Source organism: Haliotis cracherodii, unplaced genomic scaffold (genome assembly GCF_022045235.1).
Source record: "Haliotis cracherodii isolate W230 unplaced genomic scaffold, xgHalCrac1.p SCAF_15, whole genome shotgun sequence".
NCBI classification, from domain to species: Eukaryota; Metazoa; Mollusca; class Gastropoda; order Lepetellida; family Haliotidae; genus Haliotis; species Haliotis cracherodii.
This window is the reverse complement of record NW_027266270.1, coordinates 28356584-28380679: the sequence shown is the minus strand read 5'-3', so window position 1 is coordinate 28380679 and position 24096 is coordinate 28356584. Positions and strand designations below refer to the sequence as shown.

At 40.2% G+C, this 24096-nt stretch overlaps 1 protein-coding gene across 1 annotated transcript; it reads left to right on the top strand.

Annotated features, from left to right (window-relative positions):
• Positions 1 to 585: 585 nt before the first annotated feature.
• On the top strand, positions 586 to 22554 carry LOC139462024 (arylsulfatase I-like). The gene is made up of 14 exons (XM_071243524.1): positions 586 to 688; positions 3826 to 3937; positions 5901 to 5952; positions 7902 to 8005; positions 9059 to 9165; positions 11373 to 11437; positions 11953 to 12054; positions 12791 to 12854; positions 13387 to 13484; positions 14186 to 14325; positions 15393 to 15451; positions 18357 to 18468; positions 20304 to 20440; positions 22240 to 22554. The coding sequence occupies exons 1-14, from the start codon at positions 586 to 588 to the stop codon at positions 22422 to 22424; spliced, it is 1440 nt and encodes a 479-aa protein (XP_071099625.1). The 3' UTR covers positions 22425 to 22554.
• The last annotated feature ends 1542 nt before the right edge of the window (positions 22555 to 24096 follow it).

Here is a 24096-nt window from a genome sequence, read left to right as displayed (position 1 = left end):
ACACGTCATCGCTTACACACCTTCACACACGTCATCGCTTACACACCTTCACACACGTCATCGCTTACACACCTTCACCCACGTCATCCCATACACATTTTCACACACGTCATCACTTACACACCTTCACACACGTCATCGCATACACACCTTCACACACGTCATAGCTTACACACCTTCACACACGTCATCGCTTACACACCTTCACACACGTCATCGCTTACACACCTTCACACACGTCATCGCTTACACACCTTCACACACGTCATCGCTTACACACCTTCACACACGTCAACGCTTACACGTTCAGTGGTTATGTTTTAGATAGATTACATCTCATTAATATCTGAGCTATCGTTTTAAAGGTGTCAACCCATCTGTCCTTGGGCTTGTTGTGACAGTAGTTCAAACCTTTTTAATCATCACCCCATTATCGTGGATCACGAATAGCATGTGTTTCGTTCCCACTTATTCGATAAAAATCTTACATCTGTTTCACGCCCTTGTGAGCAAACAACGTCACTGTGGACCTGCTCAGTCGCCTGTAGTATATAACTGGATCGTCCAGGCGAGGCAGTCGCCATAATGACAGCAATGTTGATGGTGTGTTGGCTCTTCGTTTGTTCCGCACTGAGCGTCAGCTCTGCGAACCCTCCTCATATAGTGTTGATTGTTGCTGATGATTTGGGTAAGTATATCCAAATAGTCCCAACGATATCATGTTGTAACAATTATACAAAACTATTTACAGGATCGTTGTGTAATGTATTTGATTTAATACTACGCATAACTCAATATGTGTGTATTCATGAAGACATCAGATCGTAAGTACAACACAAAACGACGTATTGTACAAGATAGGTGTGTATTGTTTTCCGTTTAAATGTTTGTTGTTTACTATAAACTCATCTACCAGATATAAACCTCTTTAACTCGAAGTTCTCGGGGATAACACATGTTTGTAGTTCACTTTGCCCGAGATATTTTAAATATAGAGAATAACATGTCTCGATTATCTGCCGAAACAGTATCCATTGGGCGTGAAGGTAAAATGGTGATGAAACTTATATGAATGGAACGCTGAAACTCAGTGAGGACACCAGGTGTTCACGAAAAGGGTAACCCACTGGTGTGCTGGTACGTAATAGGCTAGAGTATCGATGTGGATTCTCCCGAGTCTATCAAGGTACATATAATATACAGAACTCTAATCGAGTTAAAGTAGTTCCATGTCACCGTATGTCATGATCAAATAATGCTGAATTGGTCCCTTTGATTGCGTCACCGTGTGATTAAATTGGTCCACAGGGTGTGTCGTCTATTAAGTCATATTCACAACTGAAAATATATCAACAATTGGTTTAGTGATGGCGTTGTCCCAGTACACCGATTACCTGGTACGCAACACCTCCACCCCATCCCCTACTCCCACCCCGAATTGTTGTATTCGTCTTTGTAATGGACGCTTGGATTACAAGATTAAAGACAGGGGATTAAATGGGTCTCATGTGTGTCATCAGTTCTTACTTCCGATGCCCTTTTTTGGCCACAGTTAACAAATTAATAGAATTTTATTCGATATAATAACATTAGGCGGGAATCATTTTATTATATTTCATATTTATAAAAAGTATTCAAATACAAAACGTCAAAGCCTGAGAACAACCAGACTCGATTATCCGCCGGAAGAAATTCCATTGTGAGTCTAGGGCAAAATAGAGATGAAAATTATGTGAATCCCGAAAAATACTGAGAGCACCCACAACAGGAATCTGTACATGAACTGTCGTCGGAGTCATGTTAAGCACGACTGTCTGTTATATGACTAGAATTATGTTTTATTCATCCTGTAAATAAACCAGGTCCTTGGGGAATATGAAATGATGTGAGGCGGTATTTACAGTCCCTGTCATAGTTACATTATTTTGGCCTTTCGATGTTGAATGTCCAACATTGTTTATACTTCAGGTGTTGTTTAGGGGAGGATACGAGGTTCCTTTTGTTTGAGATTTATTACCAGTGGAAAAATATTCACATTGGTAATAAATAAGAGTGAATGACTGTCAAGACAAATGAACACGGTTTAAGTGAAGTTCTGTTGAAGCAACAAAGTGTAAGTGAAGTTTTGTAGAGGCAACACAGTTTAAGTGACGTTTCCTGGAGCCAAGAAGGTTTAGGTGACCTACTCTGGAGGCAACAAATTTAAGGTGACGTTCTCTGGAGGCAACAGAGTTTAAGTGACGTTTTGTAGAGGCAACAAAGTTATAGTGAAGTTCTGTAGAGGCAACAAAGTTTAGGTGACGTTCCCTGGAGGAAACAAAGTTTAAGTGACGTTCTCTGAAGGCAACAGGGTTTAAGTGACGTTCCCTGGAGGCCACAAAATTTAAGTGAAGTTCTGTAGAGGCAACAAAGTTTAGGTGAAGTTCTGTAGAGGCAACACAGTTTAAGTGACGTTCTCTGGAGGCAACAGAGTTAAAGTGACGGTCCCTGGAGGCAACAACGTTTAAGTGAAGTTATGTAGAGGCAACAACGTTTAATTGAAGTTCTCTGGAAGCAACACAGTTTAGGTGAAGTTCTGTAGAGGCAAAAATGTTTAGGTGAAGTTTCCTGGAAGCAACAACTTTTAAGATAAGTTCTCTAAAGGCAACAAAGTTTAGGTGAAGTTTCCTTGAGGCAAGAACGTTTAGGTGGCGTTCTTTGGAGGCGAAAAAGTTTAAGTGACGTTCTGTAGAGACAACAGAGTTTAAGTGAAGTTCTGTAGAGGCAACAAAGATAGAGTGAAGGTCTGTAGAGGCAACAAAGTAAAGAAAATGCCAACTCCAGGAATCTTGAATATCTACCGAAACAAATTCCATTTGGCTTAAAAGGCAGTGCTGTGCGGGTCTGTATAGATAGGAATATTATTATTAATTAATCTAACTTCGCTGTCCCCTGCTTAAGGGTCATTTTGAAGGGAGTTTACCGAGATGCACATGACTTCACATCGACGGTATGTATTAATAATACCAATATGAGGTCTTGGGTGAAGTCAAATGCTAGTGGGTTTTTCCCAAATTATAGGTTGACTGCATGACTAGACACGTACTTGACGTAAAGATAAACTGAAAGTGGCATTCGTTACGACAGGGTGTATCCTATACTACTCACTGAGTTGGGTTTCATGTTTCTTTTAACAAAGATTTCCAGCAATATCACGACGGGGGACACCAGAAGTGGGCTCCACATAGTGTATCCATGTTGGGTAACCGAACCCGAACCTTGGGCGTTAGGAGAGAAAGCTTTAACCACTAGGCAAACCCACCGCCTCACAGGCTCTTTATTATAGAAGGTGTTGATTCAGTGACAGCACAGAAGCTGAAACTGACGTCGCGACTGTGGTTACGTCTTTTGTGTTTTCTGTCATTCATTACGTCAAAAGACTTAGAAAAATCATAGCCGTTAAAACAAGACTAAAAAGAAAGGGAGTGACTTGGTAATTAGGAGAACTAGGTCATAACCTGCGACCTCCTTTGGGTAATGTACCTGCAAAAGGGATGAGTGAGTAGATGTTTATGCCGCATTTGTCATTTTCAGTCAAGAATAATAAGTAGCCCATTCTTTTATATCAGTTAGAGCAAACTTGAATAGAACCAAATTCCATCAACTTTTGTATTAATTTTTTGAAGAAATTTATTAATGACTGTTTTGAAGCACAGTCAACATTGTGGTATAGTTCACAAAGGCATAATAGGCCTTCTACTTTGACTAAAGACAACCTAGTTCTAAGCAGAAATCAGCTGGCATTTCACAACGTTTTTGTGTGATGGCGCTTTTTTCCATTCGAAGGCTGGAATGACGTCAGTTGGAACAACCCCGACATTTCGACCCCAAACCTGCAGGGTCTGGCTAGCCAGGGCGTCATCCTCAACTCATCCTACGTCATGCCTGTGTGCTCTCCGTAAGTTGGGAACTATAAATAAATCACACATTGTACCCATGTGGGGAATCGATCCTGCGGCGAACACTTTAACCACTGCGCTACCCCAGCACCCATGATGTGTATGAAAAGATATATGGCTAGCCATCGTTTGTGATGTACAAGATGATGGGTAGAGCCAGAAGTTTCAGATCACGAGGGCGAAAATCTTGTTTCTTCTTTTCAATAGATGTTAATTTAGCACACGTATGGGTCACAATATTCAAGTAACACTAGATAAACAGACACGGCAAGTTCATAATTATTTCGATGGCTATGCTCCCTCCTGTATGTTGCCTGTAACGTCCTGCCCGTAGAGCGAAAGTTCGGTGGTTCGAATCCCCGCCGCGTCCTACCATTAGACCACGGAGGTGGTCCGTAAACCAGCTGAATACATCCTGGTTTTACGTTAAAAGAACATGTTGGAGGAATGTTGCGTTGTGGCAACAAATGTATGCCTTGAAGCAGTAACAATGGCAGGTTTGGGGGATTTGTCGCTTTCATTATTATGAATATGGAAAGGGTTTTGTCACTTTTATTATCTTTATGAGGATTACTGAAAAAGTTGTGTTGCTTTTACTAGTATGATTATTGAAAGTGTTTTGTCGCTTTTATCATCATGGTTTTGGAAATGTTTAATTAATAAGATTAATATTGTGATAATGATAAACGTTTTGCCGCTTTTTAATATGATTATTATGATCAATATTATCATTATGAACAGATTAAAATACAAAATGCAGCAAAGAGGGTTTGGGTGATCATAGCGCAGTCAGGCTAGTTAGGCTCATCATCAACTCAGGGCCCTTGCCCCCTCTACACGCAACCTAGACAGCGAAAGGGACTTCTCCCAGGAAGCGCTGCCTCGTCAAACCCATCCAGAACTTTTCGGAGAATGTGAAGACTCACCAACACTGCAGCCTTCTGCATTACCCAGATTGTCAGAAGGGCTGGTAGCAAACCCGGGTACTCCCCCAATATCAGTCAACAGATTCGGAGGTACCAAACCTAAAGCACCGAGAACAATGGGGAGTCGAACAACTTGGTACTTGGGATGCAAGCGTGACATTTCGAACGCCAGGTCTGAATATTGGCCATGTTTTTCCTGAATCTTGTCAATCACATTGGTGTCAAAAGTGACAAATAATTCAAAAATATAAATGATTTCATTGGATTTTAAAAAGGACAAGATCAGGTTTGTTGGCCTGGATACATCTTAGGCTGTATACGGGCCTATTCCAAAATGTTTTGTATTAATCAATTTCCATGACGCCCTCTACATATTCCGGGTCGTACCATGGATGGACCTTTGTGTCATAACCACAAGCATGGCGAAGACGGTAATAAAATGATTGCGCCACTCCATCATGTCGCTTAAGATGCTGTGTTTGTGCGAAAGCATGGCATCCACTGACAATGTGTTGGACAGTCTCATTAAATTCATTACATAATCTACATTTCATATTTACATTTTGATGCAAAATCACACATTGACGGTTTCGAGTGGGAAGTGACCTGAGCAGCAAACATAAAGCCTTCTGTTTCGCTTTTCAAGCCAGTCCATCTCATCCAAGCGAAGGACTCTGCAGGATTGCTGATCTTCTCAACACACTGCACATTAACTGGATGCAGTGGTCGATCAGATAGCCTCTCCTTGAAAAACTGAGTCTGGGAAGATTTAATATGGCACTTCGATTGGTCGACTATTATTATTATTATCATTATTATTTTTATTTTTATTGAAAAGGTCTGTAGCTTTTTTCATTATTACGAAGATGGAAAGGGTTTTGTCGTATTTGTCGTTTTTATGATGATTAAGGAAAAGGTTTTGTCATTTAAAAAAATATATATATTACATGTATTGTGATTATGGAAAGGATTTTTTGTCGCTTTTATTCATCTTGAGAAATCAGTGTTGATTATCCAGTAATTTGTGATGTTTCAGAACAAGGGGTGCCCTTCTCACTGGCTATTACCCATATCATCTGGGACTACAGGTATAGTAGTATAGTTCACCACTTGTATTTGACCAATGAGCACGGATATGGTGCTGACAAATTAAGGATGATAAAGGGGGGAAGTCTGGGATTCGAACTAGGCCATCTTGACGTCATAGTCGTTTTGTGGTCAGGGTCAAATCTATTTTAATCAAAGCTTTAACTCCGCCGATGCGATGCCCCTCTGAGTGATAATCGGAGGATACCTCCATGGGAGGTCGCGTCATGTGAACCCTGAGCGACTCGACCATCCAATCAAAATGAAGGTTGCGTGAGTTCTTGAACCAATCGCATGTCATCTTCCTTAAATGATTCGGCTTCATTTCTTTACAACCTCGATTTGGAAATTTCGATATGAGTTTAAAGCAAACCCCCCAGAACACAGATATACACACGATAGTACAGCCTTTTGGTTGAATATGCCTTGGCGCTGAAAGAAACCCTACAATATTTAAGAAATAAATGACGAATGGGAGTTGTTTATTGTACGGTAAATAACGACCAAGAGTCGTTTATTTCGTATATGGAACAGTATGTACAGCCTCTTTTTGGATGATGATAAGCCTTAATAAAATCTATCCGTAATTTCAGTTGGGAACTATAATTAAACCACACATTGTACCCATGTGGGGAATCGATCCTGCGGCGAACACTTTAACCACTGCGCTACCCCAGCACCCATGATGTGTATGAAAAGATATATGGCTAGCCATCGTTTGTGATGTACAAGATGATGGGTAGAGCCAGAAGTTTCAGATCACGAGGGCGAAAATCTTGTTTCTTCTGTTCAATAGATGTTAATTTAGCACACGTATGGGTCACAATATTCAAGTAACACTAGATAAACAGACATGGCAAGTTCATAATTATTTCGATGGCCATGCTCCCTCCTGTATGTTGCCTGTAACGTCCTGCCCGTAGGATGATGATAAGCCTTAATAAAATCTATCCGTAATTTATGATCCCCTAAATAGAAACCGACCTCGGCTATGTCGGAAAAGTCGATTTTATGAACAGGTGGGTAACGTTTGGTATTTCCCGCATAATCTCACAATCCTCACGTCGATTATCTGTACCCTTCCTCCCAATACCGATTGCCATATCTTTTGCACTTTTGGATGCGATCGTTCGGACATTGCGTATATCTACATTGCCCAACTCACTAGACACGTCCCTCTAAAAAATAACGTCGTCCAATATACGACGTCATCAAGTTGCGAGCGCAAGTTCGAATCTCCAGAAATGACGTCATAATACAACAACAAAAATTTATATTAGTATTATTATGCTTTCGGATTCCCCGATTATAATTCGCTTTCGACATACCTAAATCAGATATGCTGATCTAACTGCTTCGTTCACACACACAGGTTATTTAGAAGTCGCTTATAAGCTGAATGGAAGCACCCCCAAAGAAGGTTACGTCAGATCTTCACACAGTGACATCGTATAAGAAGGTGAAACGATCTGATATTAATCAGATTAGATCAGAGTTCGTGTTCACAAATCTGTCGTGGCTCTGCGACTGGAGTAAATCCTGGTCCTTAACCTAGACCAATGACAATGGTACCCCGAGGGGTACTTAGTGAAAGTTGACTCCGGATGTGACCAACTGATTATTCAAATCCTTTGACGTTTGTTATATCCGTAGTTGATCTTACACAGCAGTCGACGTTCAGTTATGCCTCAACTTTTTCAATGAACTATATGTTTTCTGTGATCAAATCCCTGACAATTGCCGAACAGTGAATGAGCATGGTTTTAGCAACATTCCAACAATGGCGGGGGACACAAGGAATGGACTTCACACATTGCATCCATCATGGTCGGGAATCGAATCCGGGTCTTCTGTGTGACGAGCTTTAAGCAGTAGGCTACCGCCCGTCATTAAATGAGGAATAAAGATTGTTTGGTAACTGTATGCTAAGACTAAACCTTATTTGTTTCAGCATGGAATTATCAAAGGTGACACCCCCTCTTTTTTGACAACAACTAAGAGTACGGTCTCTGAGAAACTGCACGATAACGGCTACACCACACACATGGTCGGCAAGTAAGTAGACGAGCACATGGATCAGACGCATGTCTAATTTGTTGTGTATCCGGAGATCGGGAGTTGCGTGGGGGATGATGAGTGAGTGAGTTGGGTTTAACGCCGCTTTGAGCAGTATCAGACGTGTCAGCTTTATGTGGGAGGAAAGCCCGAAGTGATGCAGGTCACAGACAGACGTTAAAACCGTTAGTCGAACCCACGATCGGGGAGGTTTCGGGCACATTAAAGGGACGCAACTCTGCAAATCGAACCGTTGCGCCTTAGATCACTGGGCCACTCTTGAATCTTCCACGCCGGCATTACTCAGGTACGGTATTTTGGTCACCAGATTTTTTATGAATAGAACGGCGTCTCTTTAGGATACATCGGAATACAAAATTAACATTTGTCATCATCGTCCCCGGCATTTCGGAATAAGTCAACGTATATCATTGTAGATTTGTATATTATTGTTTCATTTGCGGGTGTCTTAAGGTTGCACCAGGTGCGCGTTTATAGGACCGACCATTTGAGATTCATAGGTGGTTGCGGGTGTCTGTTTGGGTTCTGAGACATTTGATGTTCTGCAGGAACATTATCTTGTAAGAGCACTCGAGGCACAATGTGAAAGTACAAAATAAGTAATCTTAAATTAAACGGACTGTACCATATTCCCGTCAAGCTACCTTTGCCAAAACAAACGCGGAAATAACAACAGAAAGCGATTATTTAAACGTTTCAGTATCTGAACTCTTAAATATATTCAAACATAAGGATTAGTTCTACATGATGCGAAATTGTAGTAATCATATGAATTCTTGTCATCAATGTAAAATATGCATCTGGTTCGTTAACCTCATAGTTCCTTGTTTTCAATTTCACAAACAAATAGGAATTTCGAAACGAAAGAAATATGATCTTGGTATTTTAAAAAAAAACAGTGGATTATCACTTAACTTTAATAAAGTCATTAGTCAGTAGAAATCTCTGAGTTTGTTCCCTTGTTTTACATGAATTAACCACCACAACTTTTTTTTTTATCGCCGATGACTAACCTGACTACCCTTTTGTCAGGTGGCACCTCGGGATGTGCAACTGGACTTACACCCCTACGTATCGAGGGTTCGACACTTCCGGAGGGCTTCTTGGTGGTTCAGCTGGACATTATGACCATATGAATGGTAATGTGAGACATGGAACCTTTTTATCTCGAACTCCTATATCTCGATATATCATTTAACATTATTCTCATCAGAATGCCAAATAGCGTTAGGATCTTATATCGACATTTCGTTTGATTCGATCTACGGAGAACCTAACATAATTTCTACGGATTTCCAGGACTTCGAGTTAAAGAGGTATCACTGTATGTAAACAAGTATATTCATTGGTTTTTTTAATCACCTACCCTTTGTAGGTCTTAGATGTTGGTTGGTTGGTTGGTTTGTTGTTTTACGCCGCACTCAGCAATATTCCAGGTCTTAGATGTATATATATACCTCGTTGGTGATCTCATCATGAGCGAGGGTATTGTGCTGAGAAATCGATGATTATAATCAGGACGAACCTCGAACTCGAACCCACTATTGTAGGTCCGTGTCACGGTTAACTCTGCAAAGCGAATTACGGCTCTTTCAACTACTGGGCCAACCGTGTCCCCATGAACAAGATATTGAAATTGGTTCTTTCTCTACAATATCTGGCATCATCGAGAAACACAGTTAAATGGGAACCTAACACACACTGACCAAGTTGTTCCCTTTCTATTTACTATGAGTATACGTTGTCCAGAATATTTGGCTATTATTTCAATTAAAATAAACTTATTAGACAGTTGACAAATTAAACATTATGTATTTTAATATATCTGTTCAAATTGCCATACAAAATATTATACAAGCGCATAATCTCAGGAAGGGGATTGATAATGTACATATGAAATATATTGGACAAAATATTATTCGATCGTGGAAGCAAGATTGACGCTATGCGACAGACAAATGGTTGAGTGGAACATCTGTGTTTATTGTTTACCTACCTATTCACACGACAAAGAGATACATATGGGTTTATGTATGTGTCACTCCTCTACATGAAACATATTGCCTTAATGATGTGCATTATCAGTCGGATAAGTGCAAACAGCTGTATGTGGTTATAATAAAAACAGTCCCAGAGCGTGTCCTTCCGGTAATCTACAGCCATGACTTCATTAACGGTATCTTAACGGTAGTCATTGTCCGGTGAAATGAACGAACAAGACACTTAATAACGGGACATCTGTCACATTGTTCTATTTATCGTTCTGCACAAAGGTACTTTGTTCCACGGTCCTGAAGCTACAAGTCCTTGTTTGAGAATGGGATTTCCGATGGTCTAACGATTTGTGAATCGATGCCCGAATATGACATGATTGTCACAGATTGGATTGAAATAAATAATCACCTTGCAAGATCTTTATTCACCTCCCCTATACACTGTAGAGTTGTCATCTGGACTATACTACTTTTCCCAGCCGCATCGAAGGGTAAAGAATATTATCAAGCCCCTAAAAGCAATCGAGAAGACTTTTATTCTTGCCAGTTCAAAGAAAAACTGTAGCCCTAAGTCTTGTTAAGGATATGACCTAGGTCAAGTCTCAGATTTAAGTTTAACTTTTTCCATTTCTTAAAATTGTAATCACTCGAAAAATATTTATGAATAAAGCTCCATGGGCTATTATAAGACCAGTGAGATGTCGACGTTTTAATTAGCGATCCGCGAGTTGTATGAAACTGAGACATTGTTTCTGTAAGGTGTAGTCATTAACTGCAGATGTGATATCTAACATAGCATCTGAGCTGGAATATAAACAATGTGCATTTTAAGTGACTTGAATCAAAATATATATTTTTGCTAGGACTGCCAATTTACAAGTGTCTAGTAACTGTTTATAAACTGTAATATTTATATTAATATGCGAAAAATGTTCATACACTATAGTCCCAAAACATATTTTGATATCAGAATGAATATATCTTTACGCCGCTTTTAGCAATATTCGTGCCTCATCACGGCTTGCGACACCAGGTATGTGTTACATAGACGTATTAGTTCCCATATAGAAAACTGACCCCGGTATTTTGGTGTGACTACATGGATCCTAAGTGCATATAAAGAGAGAGGGGCTTTATTACATAGAAAACAGAATTTAATCAGAAAATGGATTCCTGTGGTGTGACGAACGCTTTGACGACCATGCTACCCCACAAAATGGTCAGACATAATGATACTGAAGTAGGGAGGATGCATGCTGAAAGTAAAATAATGATGCATTATAGTTAGTTTAACTACTAGGCTGTCCCTTTGTTTTTGTTGAAACGGAATGAAAATTATCATTGTATTCCAGGTAACGGTTTTGATTTCCGTATCAACACAACCGTCGACCACTCTTATGATGGCATACATTCTACGGTAAGCTAAGATACTGAATACAACAGACTAAAAATCATTAAGTAATCATTTCTTCCTAACATAAACATAACATCACATGACACAAAGCGACCAGAGTACCTGTCTAGGATTCTTCTAGGTAACATTAACTTCCATGTTATTCACTACTGTATGAACAAACACTCTAATTCTCATGTGGTCTGTAGCGGAGGATAGTGATAACGCTGTTTTCTTGTTTGCGTGCTTTGCTTTTTTCATTCATGGCTTTTCACGACAACAGTGTGAATTATTAGTTTATCTGCAGTATATATTTGAATACAATTTGAATCGGCTATTTGGGTGAGGTTGGGTGAAATGGGGTTTAACGTCGCGTGCAAGATTATTTGAACTTATATAGCGAAGCGCATGCACGTACACAGTGACTGCTATTAAAAATACTTCTACTAACGCCACTACTTCTACTACTACTGCCGCTACTACTACTACTACTGCTACTACTACTACTAAAGAGTACAGCTACTTCTCTTTATTTTCAGGAGGCGTATACGGACATAGCCATAAACGCCATCAACGGCCAGGACCCCGACAAGCCCATGTTCCTGTACCTCGCCTACCAGGCCGCACACACGCCCCTCCAGGTGAGCTACTGTACACTCTCTGATAGTGGACACACTCTGATTACCGTAAATACTCTGATTACTGTACACAATGTTTAATGTACACCCTCTGATGCTGAACACACTCTGATTACTGTACACCTTTTTCACTGAACACAAACTGATTACTGAACATTCTCTGATACTGAACACACCCTGATTACTGTACACACTCTTATTACCGTACACACGTTGATTACTGTACAGACTGATTACCGTACATTCACTGATTATCGTACTTATACAGAATACATACACACACTGATTCTTGTACACGATCTGATTACTGTACAGACACTCATTGTTCACAAGTTGATTACTGTACACACAGAGATTAGTTTACATACGCTGTATACTGTACACATTCACAACTGTACTTACACTGATGAATATACATACACTGGTCACTGTATACTGAGCACCCTGAAATGTTTTTGAGTGCGTTTTTTTATCGTTAATACACGGATAAGTGCCGTGCTACGATATACACAGAAGTTTATATACTAGAGCAATTTAACTTCGGTAGAACCGTAATATCTACGTTCAAAGGACAAATATCATTGCATGTTTAATACCATTGTTTGATAGTGTATATGCTTTGATACTAATATGAATGTAAGATCACGTAATATTTGATTATTATACTTTGTTCATATTTTACTTGTTGAATAACGACGGCAGTATGTCCGCGTCAATGACTTGCGTCCTCTTTGTGCAGACGGATCCTGCATATGAGGCTCAGTACAGCAGCGTCGTCAACGACAACCGTCGTATTTACAGCGGTAAGATAAACAGCTCCACACAGCGGTCGTCAAGTCTAAAATCACAGTTTGTCAATTCCACTGCGGTTGAGGTTTGTGAGAGTGCCGAGTCCCACAGTCCATCCCTGTCAGTGGGTGAGTGAGTGAGTGAGTGAGTGGGGGTGGGATGGGATGAGGTGGGGTGGTGTGAGGTGCGTGCGTGCGTGCGTGCGTGAGTGAGTGAGTGAGTGAGTGAGTGAGTGAGTGAGTGAGTGAGTGAGTGAGTGAGTGAGTGAGTTTAGTTTAGTTTAGTTTAGTTTAGTTTAGTTTAGTTTAGTTTAGTTTAGTTTCCACTGAAACATGGTCTTTGAATGGAGACACCACACCATACGTTTTCTGATTCAGTTTTCACAACTGACAGTTGCAAGTACAGAGAAGATAAATCTCTCTTCAGAGAGGATAATACACCAAAACCGTGAATCGGTGATGTTTCTCTTCTGACGACCTGCTGGTATGACAACCAATCGTTATGGTCATCGCCCTATTTAAGCTGTCACCCCCAATTTATTTGCAGGTATGGTAACCCAGATGGACGATTCCGTTGGTAGGATAAGGAAAGCTCTCGAGGACAAGGGATTCCTGGACAATTTAGTGCTTGTGTTCATTTCAGACGTACGTATACCGAGGGAGCTAGAATTATTGTAATTATGCAAATTCAAGTCTCATCTACAGACATGTTTTAATTGTGAGAGAGAAGAATTGCTTACTAATCTGTTAAAGATTAGTAAGTAATGTTTTACGCTGCTTTTAGCCAAATTCCAGAATTCTCATGACAGGGTACATCAGAAATAGGTTCCACACGTTGTACCCATGTGGGGAATCGAACCCAGGCCTTCGGTGTGACGAGCGAACGCTTTGACCACACCACCCCCAATAATTTTGGAATAGTGTACTATTATTTTTATATTGATAAAATTAGGCCCAGTAATTAGTCCAGATCCTTGATGGTTAATTAATTCTGACTCGATCACCGACAGAGAAGGGCGACGCCATGTTTGTTTGTAAATACTGAAAGTAGTTCCTACCTGACCTTATATATGCATATTTATCTGTAAATGGCCCCAGTGGATACGGTATTTATCCTTTTGTTTTATCTTGCCGAGAGCCCTGTCCATTACATGATAGATCGAGTTATCCGTATTTCGAGAGAATCGGGGGACGAATATAAGAGCATAATACCAATAATGTTGCTGCAGGTGCATTTACATTGTCCTGAGATATATGTCGAGTAAACAGAGTTTTAACACCAGTGAAACATATGCATGGAACCGCTGCTAAGTATGTATCACACTTTCGTTTGTTATCTCCAACAGAATGGAGGAGATGTTAACAATGGCGGAAACAACTACCCCCTGAGGGGGAGCAAGTCCACCTACTGGGAGGGTGGGGTGAGGACCCCGGCGTTCGTCTACAGTAAGACTCATCTAGACGTCACGGGATACACTCAGTCAAAGTGGGTACTGGCCTAGGTTCCATATCGATGGGCTTTATCTATAAATTAAGGATAGTCATTAAGTCAAACGAAAAGGCTGGAAGACGCACAGTAACACGTGACCTCAATACGTCACAGTGGAATTCTCTGTCTTCAAACCTTCTCGATGGCTATGTGTACATCATGATATAATATTTTGTGACCTTTGACCAAGACTCATGGTACACAATTTCGGAGCGAACATGAATGTGTTTAAGGCGGCAGTTAGTAACAGTGATTGATATCATGAACAACGCTCCACGCCGTCGGTATACGACGGCCAGGACATTGTAATCACCAAGTCATCGGTAATACGACAAGCATGGAGTGATGTGTGCCTATCAAGCTCGGGGCTGAGAAGGAATAATTTTGACATTCCTTTAACATAATCAGTTTCTAATATTACCTTGCCGTGATTGGCTTCAGTACTGTTAGTGCGGTTTGAATCAATATTCACTCAGTCGCCAGTGTTAGTTCAACACAAAATATATACATTATAAGATTAACATGTAAAGTTTTATATTTTATAAAAGACGTCTATCAGCGCTTGCATCTAGTCCGACTAATTGTATTGTTTCATTAATAATAAATACTTACTTCAGAAAGAAAAAAACCCTTAAACGAATGATGGAAAATGAACAGACGTGTTTTAAATCACACGTTTCTTTGTGTTATCGTACGGTGGCCCATAAGGGACATGGAGTCTGTTTTTCAATATTTTGATATTTCACTTACTGTTATCGTAACCTTTTGCAAATTAACACGATTTGCCATACAAACATGTGATAAATCACGTATAAAGAAGATATTGAATCGCTGAAAAGTGAAGCGAAAAGGTTAAAAACTAGAATGAAAATGTCAAAAACTAAAATGAAAATGTCAAAAACAAAAGCGAATATGTCAAAAACTAAAATGAAAATACAGAAAACTATTTCCACCGCGGTTGTTTTTATACATGATTTATCACATATTTGTATGACATTATTGTGCATGTAGATTTTATTTGGTAGATATAATCTCACTGAAAGACATTCATGATTCTTACACAGCTTCCTGCACGCAGTCGACTGGTACCCAACGCTTTTGGAGGTCGCTGGAGTTTCACAAAGTAAGATAAGAGATATTTTAAAGAGAATCTTGTCATATTTCATCACAAGTCAGTAAACAGTAGAAAGGACATGTCCGTATAGTTAAAAGTCCTCTCTGGGCTTTAAACGCCACATGACAATGAACCGAAAAGCAGTTAAAACCATAAAGAGTTTTCCAAGCTGTTAAACTTGGATCGTGAATGTTCAAACACATAGCCGGGGTCACAGGATCAGATATATCCGGGTCTTGTTTATTACTGTTGGACGCTCGCACCACATTGATTTATCTTATAACGCAAGCATTTATCCATTTCATAAACCTATGACTAAAATCAGGTATGCCACACCCCAATGGCATAAGTATGCAAATTAGATGACCGGAAACAGTACTTTCTTCACTTGTGCGCGTGAACTGGTGTTTATTCAAACAAGGGAACAGCATGGCATGTGTTTGTAACGGGTGCCACCGGTGGGGCAGGATACGATCACCTTTTCGTGAACACCTGGTGTCATTAATCTTTGAAATGTATTCATAAACACATGCTCATGATATAGTGGGAATCGAAATGTCGAATCTGCTTTTGGCAGAGATTTCTTTTGAATATGGAAAGGTTTTGTCACTTTTATTTGATCATGTTGTTGGAGACATCGTTTTAATAGATACAAGGACAGCGATACACTGCTAACAGTTTTTTACAAAATGCCATGAAAGGTTACCATGGTTACATAGTGATTGTATCTAAGCCCGAGGTGACTGCGACAGGCGCAGTTTGTAGATACCATGTCCATTGCCGATTTTTTGACGAATGATGAAGAGCTGTTTTACTTCGTCAAACACATTAGGATGCCTAAATCTTGCGACCAATGGTTTATCGGAAACTCAAGACGACTTACACGTGTTGTTAACATCGATTTACTAGGACTCGGTTGACATTTGCCACATTAAAACCATTGGTAATGGATCCTTGATATTACCCAATTGACAGCCATCAGTCTATTGGATATACCACTATCTGTCTAGTCCTGCACCATGACTGTGGAATATATTTATTTTATGAAAAAAATCTAGAAACGCATACAAAAGCAAGTCTTGCCAGCTCTAGCTAGTAATCAGCAAAGGGGATTTTTTAATTTTTAGAGTCAAGAAAGATATTGTGTAATATACGATTTCAGAGACTAAATGTTAGACTACAATCCGTCTGTCTTGCCACATCCAATGTAACCATCAAATGCTTATTAAAGGGCAACTACGTTAAACATTCGCTGCTTTGAACCTATTCATGTACCGCATAATGTACGGACGATTCCATATCTATCAGGCGGAACTATTGGTTTTGTAAAGCGAGTGAGTGAGTTGGGTTTTACCGCGCTTTGAACAATATTCAAGAATATCTCAGTGGGGACACCATGGCATGGGTTTTACACTGAAAAATATGTGTTCAGATCCTAAACACAAACATAAACGCGTTCCTTGTCCCATAATTGTGACACGTTTTGGCCTAAACATGTTTAGGATTGTGTTTAACAGCTAAACATGATTAGGGTCTAAATGTGGCAAAGACCAGTATATCCCTCTTCTTGAAATTCATTGTAGGTAATTTTAAAAAAAAGGTGGCGCTCTCTTTACGTTTTTAGTGTTGTATAGGGATAAAGACGTTTGGAATAAGATTAAAAAGCTAGGGGTCTATCGTAGTAAATCAGATATACGTTCATTGTCATCTTCCGTTTCCGGTATGATGTAAATACTAAGACAAAATTGTTATGGATGAGCAAAACAAGAGATAGGGTTGATGTACAGTGATTGATGGGTATGGGATTAACACAAGGATTACTAAGAAGGTAATCTGTACATCAACCCTATCTCTTGTTTAAACTTGTCTTATCATAACTACCTAATCAATCAGTGCACATCAACCTTATCTGTTATATAAACATCTATCTATTGTTATGTATATATATATCATGCTCTTACCTAGTCTGTACATCATTTGCTTGATAACGGTGTTAGAATCTACACCGAATCGTCGCCCAATTGTAATAAAGAAGTTGCTCATCCATAACAATTTTATCTTAGTTACCTTTCAAACTTCTAAATGCCACTCAAAGAAGTGATGTAAATACTATTAGTCACACCACTATTTAAACTTCTGTGGGATGCGAACCTTCATCTTCATGTCACCAACTGTGGTACGGAGACTGGTGTCGTCACAAATGTCAATTTTCGAAGTCACCATTAACTTTGCTTAGTTTATTTGTACATGTTTATATTGATATTGTGCCAAGTTCGCTGTCAGTCCTGGCGGTATATGTGTTATGCAAGTGCATTTGAATCTAATTTGCGCGTCTAATTGCACTTTATATTATTTCTGTTATCCATGATATTTGACTTAACGCCCTATGAAATTCCCTATATTTAAACAAGTTTAAATTCTGAACATATTTAGATGATTAGAATAATACACAATAAAATGCATTTTGTCGTAAACATGTTTAAATTCTCAACGTTTTTAAACTCCAAACGTGTTGAGAATTTAAACATGTTCAGATTATGGGGATGTTCTGTTTAGGTGGTGCTAGTCTGTGAGACGATAGCTCATTTTCATGTGTTTAGACCCTAAACGTGTTTATATAGAACACACAAAAAGTGTACTCCGTTTAGACATAAACATGTCTTGTATGTGCTTACACTTGTTACAGCGTGCACGTGAAAAAAGTGACAAAAGCCTTTCCATAATCATAAAAAAAACTTCCTCGCCTTGTGGAATCGAACCCGGGCCTTTGGTGTGATGAGCGAACGCTTTAACCACGAGGCTACTCCACCAAGGAATGGGTGTCATAAAAAAAGTAAAAACAACCGCCTGTTTTGATTCCATAACAAGACTACCATGAAATACTGCAATGCCATGTCTGCCCCGTGTGTTTCAGGCGACAACATCGACGGCGTGAGTCAGTGGGACATGATCAAGAGCCAGGGCGCGTCAGCCAGAACAGAGTTTGTCTACAATATTGACGAGATCAAGAACACTGCAGCCATCAGGTTAGTGCGCCGTGAGTGAGCGCCACATCCTCAATAGCTCAGCCATTTTGTGACTTTAATATGTTATTTAAGAAATTAGCGACGTGTGGAAGTTGTTTATCGATTCATGCAATAAAACACTGTATGGAGAATAAACCATGGGGTGTTTTATTGAACGATTAGCCACCACGAGTCCTTTATTACTTGTATAAGATATCAACATCACCCCACTAAGGATGCTGATAAAATGTACATGCTTTACAAACATTTACCCAATTTTTTAAAATGATGACTCCCTGAATTGAACCCGCCCTCGGAAATGTCGGACAAGTCCATTTTACGAACAAGTGAGTTAAGTTTGGTGTTTTCCGCATATTCTCACAATCCTCACGTCGATTATCTGTACCTTTTCTCCTAATACTGGTTGTCATTTCTCTCCCATTTTTGGATGCGATTGTTCGGCCACTGCATGTAGCTGCGTATCCCAGCTACATCTATGGTAAAGCTTACGAGACACTTCCCTCTAAAACATAACGACGACCAACATATGACGTTATCAAGTTGCGAGCGCATATTCGAATCACCAGAAATGACGTCATGATAGAACAATGTTTTCTCGTGAAATAAATCACACTTCGTTCTTTGCGATTTATCGCGTAGCTATGTTATATACGTTAATAACATTAACACGTGTCGTCGAAGGACAGCACAATAACTACCATCATATCACAGTATTGCATTTAGATATATTATATAACTGATATCATCAAATCAGTTGACCATATCACTAAATGAAATACCGATATCAGTAATATAAAAAATTATATAGATTGGTAATATGACGATTACACACTTCTATCAATTGAATCTAAACTGATCTCTTTTAAATACGAGCTAATGAGTGAGTTGAGTTGAGTTTTATGTCGTTTCAGCAATATTTCTGCAATATCACGGCGGGGGAAATAGGCTTTACTCATTGAGTGAGTGAGTGAGTATGGTTTTACGCCGCTTTTAGCAATATTCAAGCAATATCACGGCGGGGGACACCAGAAATGGGCTTCACACATTGTACACATGTGGGTAATCGAACCCGGCGTGACGAGCGAATGCTTTAACCACTAAGCTACACCACCGCCTCTACTCTTTGAGATATAGGAGACAAAACCCTTTTCATAATGTTCGCGAGAAGGTGAGCGTATCCTGCCTCATCGGTGGCATCCGTCACAAACACATGCAAATTGAAGTCAAGTGTTCACCTGTACAAAAACGGTAACAAATGGTACATGTAAAAAAAGGTCGGGAATTGCAGACAGGGTAACAACAAGTACCATCTTATAACGTCTGTTGAATGACGCGGCCGGGGATCGAACCGCCGGCCTTTCGCTCTCCGGGCGAACGCTCTACCACTAGACCACGAAGGCGGTCCTACTTAGAAAGAGCATCGTTATGAAATGTAGACACCAAAGGTTAGAGCTGCTGGAAATCGCTTGACATAAAGTGACAGTTGATTATTGGAATGTTGAAGTCATCCCTTTCGTCATACGGACTTGTGGAAAGAGTTTTGTCAGTCTGATTCTTTATGCGTAGGTCTAAATATGAAACAGACGAGGCGTTCTCACTGGTCTCCTATATTTCTAGTTCTGGTGGGTAAATCAGTGGAAGGGAATTGGCTATTTGACCTCAAAATAACATTATTCTCGACACAAAGATAAGGTTGACTGTTGGAAAGTTGAAGTTATCTCTCTGAATCTTTATGCATAGATGTACTAATGCTTGGAAGCGAACCGGTGTGGCGGGCGAACCACTGGGCTACCCCACCGCCTTATGTATAATGAATCGTCTTGTTGTTCTGACAGGGTCGGGTCCTACAAGCTGACCAAAGGGAGCCCTGGTAGCAAAAGTGACATCTACGACGTCCCACTCACCAACAGACGCCGGCGAGCCGTGAGAAACAGAGCGACATCGGTTAAATATCGTCTCTTTGACATCGACGGTAACGGAAATACCATGTTTCCTCTTTTAATATGCCTAGCCTAAAATGCATATGTTGAGTGAAATAATCTGTCACCCTCAAAACGTAGACATCCATTCACATTGTTCCATAATTCACGAGGATGCAAACCATGTAAAGTTCACAAACTCATACAAAATGTACATGGAATGATTACTGAAATCAATATAACGTCCATGAACGCACGCAGAGCCTTAAAGTGAAAATGAAACGTTTTCTTTTTATGCCTATGTATTACATATGCCTTATGTTAACACAAATATCAATTGCATGACACAGTCATTTCTAAACGTGCCCAATTAGTATCCTCGTGATGGACATCGTCATCAGAGGGATGCAAGACATGTTTGATGCTGATCCCGCAAGCTTACCAATAACACAAATCTACCTGACACCAGGAACTAATGGGGTCCATGGCCCTTGTTATCCCTTCATTTACGTGACCAAAAGCGGTATCCACGGCCAAATAAATAACAGCGACAAAACCCTTTGCATTTACATAAGAGATCTCTGCAAAAAGCAGAGTCGATTGTACGATTCCCACTATATCATAATCATGTGTTTATGAATCACATCAAATAGTTATGATAACAGATGTTCGAGAAAAGATGAGTTTATCCTGTCCCATCGGTGACAGCCATCACAAACACAAACAAAGGCATGTCAACTGTTCAACTTAAATAACACGGGACGTATGGTACAAGTCAAAATAGGGAATTGCAACGGACATTATTCTTGTCACTGATCAATTTTGGAAATATTCTCCACATCAAATGTTTTGAAAGATTTACTGAGGCCTTGAATGTTGTAAGCTTGATCAAACTTCTGAGCAAGAGTCAAGCTTGTCATCCGATGGCACGGATGGCCAAGTGACCTCAGTGCCGCAATAAAATGTACAGAGTTGCATCCCTTAATTTGTCCGAAGGTTGTCAGAAGGTTATGCGTGCTCCTGTGTTTCACCCAAGTGGTAAGCGTGTAAGACCTGAATCACTCCGGACATTAAGCTGGTACGATGTGGTATTACTGAAATACTGTTCAAAGTGGCGTTAGAGCAAACACGCTCACTTTCTCCAAGTTAATGGTTGGTTGTTGGTTGGTTTGTTGTTTACCGCCGCACTCAGCAATATTCCAGCTATATGACGGCGGTCTGTAAATAATCGAGTCTGAACCAGACAATCCAGTGATTAATATCATGAGCATCGATCCACGCAATTGGGATCGATGACATGCCTCAACCAAGTCAGCGAGCCTGACCACCCGATACCGTTAGTTACCTCTTACGACAAGCATAGTCGCCTTTTACAGGAAGCATGGGTTGCTGAAGAACTATTCTACCCCGGATCTTCACAGGTCACACGTTAATGGAAATAGGGGAAACATATATACCTGGGCGCGTCCCACGCTGCAGTTGAGTTACGACGCTGCTTTGTCAAATATGACTACAGCATCAGGAGCCTCGGATGTTTACAACGGATCCTGAATATGGATAGCGTTTTGATGGGTGACAGCAACGAAGGCAAATGACCATTTGTCTTGACCATGTCACCCCAGCAGTTAATTTACCTGCATAATACCCATCGGTCATATAAGGTATATATAGATAAATATGTGTTTGTATTCCATTTATATAACGGCGTGTCAGCTTAATGTGGGAGGAAAGCTCGAATGGTCAATGGCCAGTGCATCCTCCTCCATGTAACCCTAACTGTAACATACGTACTTTCTGTCCACTGGCAGAAAAGCAATACCATAGGTAATGTCAATCGCCTTGTGTATTGCAGCCGATCCGACTGAAAGCAGAGACCTGTCGAGGAGGTTCCCGGACCTGGTGGATCAGCTGAAGGCCAAACTAGATACCTTGAGTGCCACATTTACCCCTGCCCACGTCCCAGCCGCTGACTCTAACGGTAAACCCAGGAACTGGGGAGGCGTGTGGACACCAGGATGGTGCGCTGGTGACCTGTAGTCGCTGATAAATGACCACTGACCACTACACTGAAGCTCCAAAACATTCCTATCTGAATACACTTGATACACTTAACAACTTTATATTGTACCAGAATGGAACTAGCGCTCGCTGCAAGATGTACATGTACCCGCTGAATCGCTCAATTTCAGAGTCCTTAAAAAGGTTTTCTTTTTAACAGTGATTTTATTTCGCGCTTAAATCAGCAAGATTATTGTCTTCTGTTGTTACTGGTTGATCAAGTTCTTGAATAAACTATTAATACCTAATAATATCATTTAACATTTCATTTTTGTTCTGCCTCTGTCACAAGAAAATAATGATTGCGACAAATTCAAACACATACATAAGGACATACAAAGATGGCCAAATGTTCAAACACCTACATAAGGGCATAAAAGATGGTCAAATGTTCAAACACCTATATATGGACATACAAAGCGGGCCAAATGTTCAAACACCTACATAAGGGCATACAAAGATGGTCAAATGTTCAAACACCTATATAAGGACATACAAAGATGGCAACATTTTCAAACACCTACAAAAGGACGTACTATGATGGCGACCTAACAAAGAAATTTAAAAAAAACAACTTAATAGCGACATGTGCAAACACCTACAAAGAAATAAAATGATAGCGACATGTGCAGACACCTGCAAAGAAATAAAATGATAGCGACATGTGCAAACACCTGCAAAGAAATAAAATGATAGCGACATGTGCAGACACCTGCAAAGAAATAAAATGATAGCGACATGTTCTTTACCCCTATATGTTCAAAAGTCTACTGTCAGTTTTGATCTGCCAAACAACTTGGGCCCGGGTGCCATCTAACCTTTACCAGCTTTGTCTTCATTGGACACTACTCGTGGGGATTCCGGGTAAGATTGTAGGTCCCCGGGAACCTATGTTCAAGATGGATCGGGAGTTCCGGCTCGCTGACTTGGTTGATGCATGTCATCGTATCCTAATTGCGTAGTTCGATGCCCATGGTGTATACAAACAAACAAACTTCAATGGCCACATGCCTTGAATAGCATAGGCATGATGTAGCCATTTTACGTTCTCTTCAACCGGTAAAACAGTGCCATTAATATGAAATCCTGGAAGGGACATTGAAGCGTTCTCGTCCCCATAAAAACAAATATAAAGTGTCCAAATTACACGCAACAATGACCCTTCTAGGATTCCATACATTAGCGATGCAGGGGTGTGTGAGTGAATGTTGTTTTACACAACACAGTCATGATCCCCTAACATGGCGGTCTCCCTAATATCAAATCGGGGCCAGGCGAACCGGTGATCGACAGCATGAGCAATGATCCAGGCAGCGCGACCCACAATTGCAACAATCTAAACCTTATATTAGCACGGGGCAGTAGGGCAGTGTAGTGGTTAAAGTGTTCGCTACATCTACTACCTGTATCTCTGACTGCTGTGCTGAACAATCTTCACTCACTCACTATGTCGTGGATTGAACTATTTTGAACAGAAATTTAAGTTCATAAATAACAAAATTAATTATATCTCTTATTATTTCAACGTGTTTGGAAGGTACAGAGGAGAATGTGCAATATTTACGCGGAACTCCATGTTCCAGAGAGGGGCGCTGTGTCCAGTGGTGAATGAATTGTTATTACGCAGGAAGACAATGCCTGAATTGGCTTT